The following is a 13,198-nucleotide window of genomic DNA, read 5'->3' as shown; positions in this document are numbered from 1 at the left end:
TTCACTCTACACTTTGAACAGTGAACCCTGTGTTCACTATCTACCCTGTGTTCAATCTACACATTAAACAGTCAATCCGGTGTTTACTATCTACTCAGTGTTCACTCTACGCATTAAACAGTCAATCTGGTGTTTACTATCTACCCTGTGTTCACTCTACGCATTAAACAGCCAACCCGGTGTTCACTATCTACCATGTGTTCACTCTACACATTAAACAGTCAACCTGGTGTTCACTATCGACCCTGTGTTCACTCTACGCATTAAACAGTGAACCCGGTGTTTACTATCTACCATGTGTTCACTCTACCCTTTAAACAGTGAACCTGGTGTTTACTATCTACCCAGCTTTCACTCTACACTTTGAACAGTGAACCCGGTGTTTACTATCTACCCTGTGTTCACTCTACACATTAAACAGTCAATCCGATGTTTACTATCTACTCAGTGTTCACTCTACGCATTAAACAGTCAATCTGGTGTTTACTATCTACCCTGTGTTCACTCTACGCATTAAACAGTCAACCCGGTGTTCACTATCTACCCTGTGTTCACTCTACACATTAAACAGTCAACCTGGTCTTCACTATCGACCCTGTGTTCACTCTACACATTAAACAGTCAACCCGGTGTTCACTATCTACCCTGTGTTCACTCTACGCATTAAACAGTGAACCCGATGTTCACTATCTACCCAGCGTTCACTCCACGCATTAAACAGTCAACCTGGTGTTCACTATCGACCCTGTGTTCACTCTACGCATTAAACAGTCACCCCGATGTTCACCATCTACCCAGTGTTCACTCTACATATGATTAAACAGTGAACCCGATGTTCACTATCTACCCAGTGTTCACTCTACATAATAAACAGTCAACCCGGTGTTCACTCTACTCACTACACAACCGCTTCTCACAATGTTAAATGTCAGCAAGGACCAAGGCATTGGACAACATTACATCTTAGTAACGAGCGTGGAGTACTGCTGTGGACAACCTTACCACTCAGTAACGATATTGGGACTACTGTGGTTTACAACCTTACATCTTACTAACGAGCATAGACCAGGCAACGGAAGACGAACGTTTGTCACTGTCAAGGTCAGTTGAGGTAGTTATTGCCATCAGTGTACAGGTACCGCTTATAACGTTGAAAAGGTCTAATTGTCTGCATCGCTACGTAAGTGGTCTGTTGTAATCATATTCCTATGACAACCCAAGTAGGTTGTCCTTAGGACTGCTGGCTGGTGTATTTGTGACACTCAAACATCGTAACTTATGTGCTCACCCAATATGCTTCCATTAATGGTTTGAAAAACAAGGCAAACGCAATTATCAGGTGTGTTTTTATTGTCACAATGTAGGAATCTGACATGTCCCGACGCATCAACCGGCGTATACCTGGACCTTGTGCCAGTAGCCGATCGTGTTGCTGTGTACGCAGCCCTTGGGGCCGCCGTTGTGGATTCTGGCATAGTCCTCGCAGGTAGGGGTCCTTCCCCCGGTGCAGTAGGTGCCGTAACGATTCATGTAGGCGATCACGCATCTGTCTGCGCAGGCCTTGTCTTTGGCACAGGCCTCCCAACCTGCATACATCCATATATTATCCATCAATCATCATGAATAGATACAATCAAAGATCACCAATCAGTATGTCATCAACCCCTCCATCCAATTTCAGAAACACCTCACAAAGATATCTATAATCCTCACTCATTATTGGTCAGTTCCTGGATCATCATCAACAATGCGCAATCAATTTGTTGATCATAATCATGAAACAATACATCAGTAATGCATCCATCCAATCATCAATCATCGAAGGAAACATGACCGATCCCTCCATCATTAAACAGTACATCAATCACCAGTACATCCATCATTAAACAGTACATCCATGACCAGTACATCCATCATTAAACACTACATCCATCACCAGTACATCCATCATTAAACAGTACATCCATCATTAAACAGTACATCCATCACCAGTACACCCGTCAATAAACAGTACATCCATCACCAGTACATCCTTCATTAAACAGTACATCCATCACCAGGACACCCATAATTAAACAGTACATCCATCACCAATACATCCATCATTAAACAGTACATCCATCACCAGTACATCCATCATTAAACAACATATCCATCATTAAACAGTACATCCATCACCAAAACATCCATCATTAAACAGTTCATCCATCACCAGTACATCCATAATTAAACAGTACATCCATCACCAATACATCCATCATTAAACAGTACATCCATCACCAGTACATCCTCCATTTAACAGTATATCCATCACCAGTACATCCATCATTAAACAGTACATCCATCACCAGGACACCCATAATTAAACAGTACATCCATCACCAGTACACCCGTCATTAAACCGTATATCCATCACCAGTACATCCATCATTAAACAGTACATCCATCACGAGGACACCCATAATTAAACAGTACATCCATCACCAATACAAACATCATTAAGCAGTACATCCATCACTAGTACATCCATCATTTAACAGTACATCCATCACCAGTACATCCATCATTAAACAGTACATCCATCACCAGTACATCCATAATTAAACAGTACATCCATCATCAGTACACCCGTCATTAAACAGTATATCCATCACCAGTACATCCATCATTAAACAGTACATCCATCACCAGGACACCCATAATTAAACAGTACATCCATCACCGATACAAACATCATTAAGCAGTACATCCATCACCAGTACATCAGTCCTTAAACAGTACATCAATCACCAGTACATCCATCATTAAACAGTACATCCATCACCAGTACATCCATCAATAACAGTATATCCATCACCAATAGATCTATCATTAAACAGTACATACACCACCAGTACATCCGTCAATAAACAGTATATCCATCACCAATACATCCATCATTAAACAGTACATCCATCACCAGTACATCCATCTTGAAACAAAACATCATCAACAAATGCGTCCATCATCAAACAATAAACTACCAATCAACCCACCACCAAAAATTGCATCGCTAATCCACCCATTCATCTTCCATCAGTCAATTACCAATCCATCCATCCATCAGCAAACATTACATCACCAATCCATCCATCCATCAGCAAACATTACATCACCAATCCATCCATCTATCAGCAAAAATTGCATCACCATTCCATCCATCTTTCCATCAGCAAACATAAAATCACCAATCCATCAATCCATCAACAAACATTACATCACTAATCCATCCATCCATTCATTAGCAAACATTACATCACTAATCCATCCATCCATCCATTAGCAAACATTACATCATTAATCCATCCATCCATCAGCTAACATTACATCACCAATTCATCCATCCATCAGCAAACATAACATCACTAATCCATCCATCCATCCATCAGCAAACATAAAATCACCAATCCATCCATCCATCAGCAAACATTACATCACCAATCGATCCATCCATCAGCAAACATTACATCAACAATTCATCTATCCATCAGCAAACATAACATCACTAATCCATCCATCCATCCATCAGCAAACATAAAATCACCAATCCATCCATCCATCAGCAAACATTACATCACCAATCGATCCATCCATCAGCAAACATTACATCAACAATTCATCCATCCATCAGCAAACATAAAATCACCAATCCATCCATCAGCAAAGATTATATCACCTATCCATCCATCCATAAGCAAACATTACATCACCAATCCATCCATCCATAAGCAAACATTACATCACCGATCCATCCATACATCAGCAAACATTACATCACCAATCTATCCATCCATCAGCAAACATTACATGACTAATCCATCCATCCATTCATCAGCAAACATAACATCACCAATCCATCCATCAGCAAACATTACATCACCAATCCATCCATCCATCAGCAAACCTTACATCATCCATTCCATTCCATCCATCTTTCCATCAGCAAACATAAAATCACCAATCCATCAATCCATCAACAAACATTACATCACTAATCCATCCATCCATTCATCAGCAAACATTACATCACCAATCCATCAATCCAGCAGCAAACATTACATCACCAATCCATCCATCCATCAGCAAACATTACATCACCAATCCATCCATCCATCCATCCATACGTCAGAAAAAATTACATCACCAATCCATCTATCCATTCATCAGCAAACATAAAATCACCAATCCATCAATCCATTAGCAAACAATAAATCACCAATCCATCCATCGATCAGCAAATATTGCATCACCAATCCATCCAATCATCTTCCATCAGCCCATCACCAATCCAACTTCTTTCAGTACATCACAGTTTCATCCATCCATTAGCAAACATTACATCACTAATCCATCCATCCATCAATCAGCAAACATTACATCACCAATCCATCCATCAGCAAACATTACATCACCAATCTATCCATCCATCAGCAAACATTACATCAATCCATCCATCCATCAATCCTTATACAATCCATCCATCATCAGCCATCGATCAGCAATCCATCCATCCATCAGCAAACATTACATCACCAATCCATCCATCCATCAGCAAACATTACATCACTAATCCATCCATCCATCAGCAAACATTACATCACCAATCCATCCATCCATCAGCAAACATTACATCACTAATCCATCCATCGATCAGCAAACATTACATCACTAATCCATCCATCTATCAGCAAACATTACATCACTATCCATCCATCATTAGCAAACATTATATCCATCCATCAAAGCAAACATAATCCATCCCATCCATCAGCAAACATAACATCACCAATCCATCCATCCATCAGCAAACATTACATCACTAATCCATCAATCCATCCATCAGCAAACATAACATCACCAATCCATCCATCCATCAGCAAACATTACATCACTAATCCATCCATCCATCAGCAAACATTACATCAACAATTCATCCATCCATCAGCAAACATTACATCACCAATCCATCCATCCATCAGCAAACATTACATCACTAATCCTTCCATCCATCCATTAGGAAACGTTACATAACTAATCCATCCATCCATCAGCAAACATTACATCATCAATCCATCCATCCATCACAAACCTTACATCACCAATCCGTCCATCCATCAGCAAACATTACATCACTAATCCATCCATCCATCCATCAGCAAACATAAAATCACCGATCCATCCATTCATCCATCAGCAGACATTACATCACCAATCCATCCATCTATCAGCAAACACTACATCACCAATCCATCCATCCATCAGCAAACATTACATCCCTAATCCATCAATCCATCTATCAGCAAACATAAAATCACCAATCCAATCATCCATCCATCAGCAAACATTATATCTCAATCCATCCATCCATCAGCAAACATTACATTACCGACCCATCCATCCATCCATCAGCATACCTAAAATCACCAATCCAATCATCCATCCATCAGCAAACATTATATCACAATCCATCCATCCGTAAGCAAACATTACATCACCGATCCATCCATCCATCAGCAAACATTATATCACCACTCCATCCATCCATCAGCAAACATTACATCACCGATCCATCCATCCATCAGCAAATAATGCATCACCAATCCATTCATCCATCAGGAAATATTGCATCACCAATCCATCCATTCATCTTCCATCAGTCCATCGTCAATCCATCCATCCATCAGCAAACATTACATCACCAATCCATCCATCCATCAGCAAACATTACATCACCAATCCATCCATCCATCAGCAAACATTACATCACTAATCCATCCATTAGCAAACATTACATAACTATTCCATCCATCTATCAGCAAACATAAACTCAACAATTCATCCATCCATCAGCAAACATGTCATGACTAATCCATCTATCCATCAATAAGCAAACATAAAATCACCAATCCATCAATCCATCAGCAAACATTACATTACCGACCCATCCATCCATCCATCAGCATACCTAAAATCACCAATCCATTCATCCATCCATCAGCAAACATTATATCACAACCCATCCATCCGTAAGCAAACATTACATCACCGATCCATCCATCCATCAGCAAACATTATACCACCAATCCATCCATCCATCAGCAAACATTACATCACCGATCCATCCATCCATCAGCAAATAATGCATCACCAATCCATTCATTCATCAGGAAATATTGCATCACCAATCCATCCATTCATCTTCCATCAGTCCATCGTCAATCCATCCATCCATCAGCAAACATTACATCACCAATCCATCCATCCATCAGCAAACATTACATCACCAATCCATCCATCCATCAGCAAACATTACATCACCGATCCAGCCATTCATCTTCCATCAGTCCATCACCAATCCATCCATCCACGAGGAAACATTACATTTCCAATCCATGAACCCACCCATCTTCCATCAGTACATCACCGATCCATCCATCTATCAGCAAACATTGCATCACCAATCCATCCATTCATCAGCAAACATTACATCACCGATCCATCTATACATCAGCAAACATTTCATCACCAATTCATCCATCCATCAGCAAACATTACATCACAGTCTATCACCAATCCATCCATCCATCAGTAAACATTGCATCATCAATCCATCCATCCATCAGCAAACATAACATTACTGATCCATCCATCCATGACAATCATTACATCACCGATCCATCCATCCATAAGCAAACATTACAATACCGATCCATCCATCCATCAGCAAACATTACATCACCAATCCATCCATCCATCAGCAAACATTACATGACTAATCCATCCATCCATTCATCAGTAAACATAACATCACCGATCCATCCATCCATCCATCAGCAAACATTACATCACCAATCCATCCATCCATCAGCAAACATTACATCACTAATCCATCCATCCATCAGCAAACATTACATCACCAATCCATCCATCAGCAAACATTACATCACCGATCCATCCATCCATCAGCAAACATTACATCACCAATCCATCCATCCATCAGCAAACATTACATCACCAATCCATCCATTCATACGTCAGAAAAAATTACATCACCAATCCATCAATTCATCCATCAGCAAACATTACGTCACCAATCCATCCATCCATCCATGCATCAGGAAACATAACATCACCAATCCATCCATCCATCCATCCATCAATAAACATTACATCACCAATCCATCCATCCATCAGCAAACATTACATCACCAATCCATCCATCCATCAGCAAACATTACATCACCAATCCATCCATCCATCAGCAAACATTACATCACCAATCCATTCATCCATCAGCAAACATTACTTCACCAATCCATCCATCCATCAGCAAACATTACATCACCAATCCATCCATCCATACGTCAGAAAAAATTACATCACCAATCCATCAATCCATCCATAAGCAAACGTTACATCACCAATCCATCCATCCATCCACCCATCAGCAAACATAAAATCATCAATCCATCTATCAATCAGCAAATATTGCATCACCTATCCATCCATCCATTAGCAAATAATACTTCACCAATCCATCCATCCATCAGCAAATAATGCATCACCAATCCATTCATCCATCAGGAAACATTGCATCACCAATCCATCCATTCATCTTCCATCAGTCCATCGCCAATCCATCCATCCATCAGCAAACATTACATCACCAATCCATCCATCAGCAAACATTACATCACCAATCCATCCATCCATCAGCAAACATTACATCACCAATCCATCCATCAGCAAACATTACATCACCGATCCAGCCATTCATCTTCCATCAGTCCATGACCAATCCATCTATCCATGAGGAAACATTACATTACCAATCCATGATCCCACCCATCTTCCATCAGTACATCACCGATCCATCCATCTATCAGCAAACATTACATCACCAATCCATCCATTCATCAAACATTTCATCACCAATCCATCCATTCATCCAACCTTTCATCACCAATTCATCCATCCATCAGCAAACATTACATCACCAATCCATCAACCCACCCATCTTCCATCAGTACATCACTAATCCATCTATCCATCCATCTTCTATCAGTACATCACCAATCCATCCACCCATCAGCAAACATTACATCAGTCTATCACCAATCCATCCATCCATCAGCAAACATTATATCACCAATCCATCTATCCATCAGCAAACATTACATCACCGATCCATCCATCCATCAGCAAATAATGCATCACCAATCCATCCATCCATCCATCAGCAAACATTATATCACCAATCCATCTATCCATCAGCAAACATTACATCACCGATCCATCCATCCATCAGCAAATAATGCATCACCAATCCATCAACCCACCCATCTTCCATCAGTACATCACCGATCCATCTATCCATCAATCTTCCATCAGTACATCACCAATTCATCCATCCATCAGCAAACATTACATCAGTCTATCACCAATCCATCCATCCATCAGCAAACATTATATCACGAATCCATCTATCCATCAGCAAACATTACATCACCGATCCATCCATCCATCAGCAAATAATGCATCACCAATCCATTCATCCATCAGGAAATATTGCATCACCAATCCATCCATTCATCTTCCATCAGTCCATCACCAATCCATCCATCCATCAGCAAACATTACATCACCAATCCATCCATCCATCAGCAAACATTACATCACCAATCCATCCATCCATCAGCAAACATTACATCACCAATCCATCTTTCAGCAAACAGTACATCACCGATCCAGCCATTCATCTTCCATCAGTCCATCACCAATCCATCCATCCATGAGGAAACATTACATCACCAATCCATCAACTCACCCATCTTCCATCAGTACATCACCGATCCATCCATTTATCAGCAAACATTGCATCACCAATCCATCCATTCATCAGCAAACATTACATCACCGATCCATCTATACATCTTCCATCAGTCCATCACCAATTCATCCATCCATGAGGAAACATTACATCACCAATCCATCAACCCACCCATTTTCCATCAGTACATCACCGATCCATCTATCCATCAATCTTCCATCAGTACATCACCAATCCATCCATCCATCAGCAAACATTATATCACCGATCCATCTATACATCCGCAAACATTTCATCACCATTTCATCCATCCATCAGCAAACATTACATCAGTCTATCACCAATCCATCCATCCATCAGCAAACATTATATCACCAATCCATCTATCCATCAGCAAACATTACATCACCGATCCATCGATCCATCAGCAAATAATGCATCACCAATCCATTCATCCATCCAGGTTCCAGTAGTACACCACCAACCCATCCACCCATCAGCAAACATTACATCACCTGTCCATCTATCCACCAGCAAACGTTACATCACCAATCCATCCATTCATTTTTCAACAGTCCATCACCAATCCATCCATCTATCAGCAAACATTGCATCACCAATCCATCCATCCATCCATCTTCCATCAGTACATCATCAATCCATCCATCTATCAGCAAACATTGCATCACCAATCCATCCATCCATCACAAACATTACATCATCGATCCATCCATCCATCAGCAAACATTACATCGCTGATCCATCCATCCTTCAGCAAACAATGCATCACCAATTCATCCATCCATCAGCAAACATTACATCACCAATTCATCCATCCATAAGCAAACAATGCATCACCAATCCATCCATCCGTCCATCTTCCATGAGTACATCATCAATCCATCCATCCCTCAGCAAACATTACATCACCAATCCATCCATCCATCAGCAAACATTACATCACCAATCGATCCATTCATCTTTCATCAGTCCATCACTGATCCATCCATCCATCAGCAAACATTACATCACCAATCCATCCATTCATCTTGCATCAGTCCATCTCCAATTCATTCATGCATCAGGAAACATTACATCACTATTCCATCCACCCATTCATCTTCCATCAGTACATCATGAATGCATCCATCCATCAGCAAGCATTGTATCTCCAATCCATCCATCCATCAGCAAACATTGCATCACCAATCCATCCATCCATCAGCAATCATTACATCACCAGTCCATCCATCCATCAGCAAGCAGTACGCAATGAACTGCGTTGGATTCTCTTGGCTGATTCCAAGGCAGACCTATTGCTGCTATGGCGCTCGTTCCAAACATGTCTGTAGATCTAAAGTGGAAGCACCCACCCGAGCCAGGACGGCCGCAGTCGGTGTAGTAGCCCGTGTGGATCTGATAGTAGCCACACGCTTCACCGTTAACGTCATATTTACAATCAGCAGGCTGACAGCCAGACTCCACCTGTGCAACAATAGGGAAGAGTAAGTGAGTGGGTATGTGAGTGAATGAGTTTCTATATTGCAAACCTGAAGCATTTTCACGGCGTGGGTCGGTAGAAATAGGAGGAGAATCTCGCCCTGGGCGTCAGCTTGAGCAAGGACGACACCAACGCGGAAGATAATAGAATGACAGTGACCATCTACATGACAATAGGATGACAGAGACCAGCTACATAACAATAGGATGACAGAGACCAGCTACATCACAATAGGATGACAGAGACCATCTACATAACAATAGGATGACAGAGACCAGCTACATAACAATAGGATGACACAGACCAGCTACATAAGAACAGGATGACGGAGACCAGCTAAATAAGAACTGAATGACATTGAAAATGTCCACATCCAGAAGTATACCAGCATCATTTCCACCCATGTAGGATATTAATCCAGTCGCATATTAGCATCATCTGCATCCAAGCAGAAATATAGCCATAATCTACCTGTCCCTGTTGAAGTAGGATAACTACAACTAAACCCAGCAGGATAAAACCAATTGCAGCAACTCCATCTTTCCTTCTGGAAGGGTACAAACCACCTCCTTCTTCACTCCCACCCGAGGACAACAACCAGTATTCTACAATAAGACATGTGTAAAGTACTCACAGTATGTTTTAGGTCTATGCGTTTGACAAATTATGCATGAAACAAATATTTCACTTACCATGCATATGGCATGAAGACATGAAGAGGAGATAGCTGCAAAGACATTAAAGCCATAAAATATTCCAAATAGATTTCAAGCACTAAATGTCTGAATAAATACTATGTGTCCGAACCTATCTTAACAATTTAGGTATTCCGGAACGTTTTCGTTAAATGTGCACTGTTAAAGTTTGGCACTTGAAGTTGGTCCGACAGGTATCTCACCGTATCACCTGTGCAGGCGTGCTGCTATGTAAACTGAAATATCTCTAAAATGGTATCTCTGAAATGCCCTCAAAGGACTCTGCATACGACATACCTGCAGCTGCAGCAGCGACAAGAACAGCGAAGATTGCGAGCTTCAACATGGCGAGAATGAGAAGTAATTTGAACCAGATGGTTTTATAGGTTAACAAAGTACGCACCTTGGTCTTATCGCGCACGAATCTTCCAAAATTGCCACGCAGGACTGATAACTTATCTTAGTGAAGGCGACACTGTACTAGAACTTAGTTTGAGCATAATGTTCCAATCTTAGTCTACTACAACACCGTTGAGACGAACACCAAATGTTGAGAGGCATACCAAGAGTCTAGAGGAATCCCAATGGACTCATGGAACATCAGGATTTGGGCAGACCACTACGAGCTGAGAAGAATACAAAGAGTTGAGAATCACATAAAGGGTTCAGTGGAACACCAACATAAGAGAGTATCAGAATAATTTGCCAGAAAGGCAGGGTTAAGATGGGGAAAACCCCACAACAATGGCTTGGGGGAATGCGAACAGCTATGAGGAACGCCAGGCATTTAGAGAACTGCGAGTTTTGATGAATTGTAGGGAAGAACACAAAGATTTAAGGAACACTGAAGTTAACACCAAGGTTTGTGAAGACAAAGAGTTGAGAGGAGCAACAAGGTTTGTGTAGACAAAGAGTTGAGAGGAACACCATGGTTTGTGAAGACAAAGAGTTGAGAGGTACACCATGGTTTGTGAAGACAAAGAGTTGAGAGGAACACCATGGTTTGTGAAGACAAAGAGTTGAGAGGAACACCATGGTTTGTGAAGACAAAGAGTTGAGAGGAACACCATGGTTTGTGAAGACAAAGAGTTGAGAGGAACACCAAGGTTTGTGAAGACAAAGAGTTGAGAGGAACATATGCAGTCCTAGTCCCCGTGCAACGCAGTAGAGACCCTTCACGGCTACCTTTCACGTGGTTTGTTTGACCTGCAAACAGTATAATAGTACCAAGCTACATGCGCCCAGTTCCCCACGCTCCTAGCGGGGGGTTTGAAAATGTTGCCATCATCGAACGTGTCCATCATAAATTTTGTAAATATATTCTGAATGTGAAACAATCAACTCCAGATTTTATGATATACGGTGAATTAGGCAGATACCCCATCAGTATATCCGTAAAAAATAGAATTATAGCAAACTGGGCCAAAATGTTATGTTGTAATGACAAATTAAATACCATTTTTTATCATGTCATGTACAATTTATATTCTTCAAATGCTGATTTTAATTTTCCATTGTTATCAAGTGTCAAGCGTATCCTCCAGGATACTGGATTGTCTTATATTTGGCTCAGCCAATCTGTACCTAGCACAGTTTGGCTTAAACATAATGTACAGTTCATTCTAATTGATCAGTTTAAGCAGTTATGGTGGCGCTCTGCTGTCGACTCATCGAAGGGTTATTACTATATAACATATAAGCATTCACTAATTTTAGAACCATATTTGTTGCAATTACCTTATTACTATAGACGCTGGTTAACTAAATTTAGAACTTCAAACCACAGGTTGCCCATTGAAACAGGACGTTTGTACGCAATCAAACGATGTAACAGAACCTTCCAACTTTGTACATCATCTGTATTTGATGAACTTCACTTTCTACAATACTGTCCAGCACTCAATGCCCTCAGACATCAATTTCTTCCCAATTATTTCTGTAAGCATCCTATTCTTGAAAATGTGTTTATCTAATGAAATGTGACTATTCACCACTTAACTCTAAAACTGCCAAATTTATCAAAACTGGACTTTGCTGAATGTTTTAATATGTATCAAATTGCTGTAAATTCTCTGTGTCACTATATCTGAGTTTTTAGAATAAAATGTCTGTTCTGTTCTGTTCCTAGTCTTA

General features: G+C 40.6%; 1 protein-coding gene across 1 annotated transcript; it reads right to left on the bottom strand.

Moving 5' to 3' along the window:
- Positions 1-1,332: 1,332 nt before the first annotated feature.
- On the bottom strand, positions 1,333-11,486 carry LOC124269018 (lysozyme 3-like). The gene is made up of 4 exons (XM_046704046.1): positions 11,363-11,486; positions 11,063-11,097; positions 10,243-10,354; positions 1,333-1,586 (listed from the first exon to the last, which is right to left on the bottom strand). Exons 1-4 carry the CDS (start codon positions 11,409-11,411, stop codon positions 1,387-1,389), a joined length of 396 nt encoding a protein of 131 aa, XP_046560002.1. The 5' UTR covers positions 11,412-11,486; the 3' UTR covers positions 1,333-1,386.
- Between the last annotated feature and the right edge of the window lie 1,712 nt (positions 11,487-13,198).

Source organism: Haliotis rubra, unplaced genomic scaffold (assembly GCF_003918875.1).
Source record: "Haliotis rubra isolate DU_JTF1 unplaced genomic scaffold, ASM391887v1 Scf1410, whole genome shotgun sequence".
Taxonomy (NCBI): domain Eukaryota; kingdom Metazoa; phylum Mollusca; class Gastropoda; order Lepetellida; family Haliotidae; genus Haliotis; species Haliotis rubra.
The sequence above is the reverse complement of the archived record's forward strand: the minus strand, read 5'-3'. Positions and strand labels throughout refer to the sequence as shown.

Excerpts from the sequence above, each read along its gene's own strand:
- LOC124269018 (XM_046704046.1), bottom strand. The coding sequence starts at position 11,411 with ATGTTGAAGCTCGCAATCTTCGCTGTTCTTGTCGCTGCTGCAGCTGCA. Across the intron at positions 10,355-11,062 it reads GTCTTCATGCCATATGCATG|GTGGAGTCTGGCTGTCAGCC; the intron begins GTAAGTGAAATA and ends ATTGTTGCACAG. Across the intron at positions 1,587-10,242 it reads CTGCGGCCGTCCTGGCTCGG|GTTGGGAGGCCTGTGCCAAA; the intron begins GTGGGTGCTTCC and ends GGATGTATGCAG.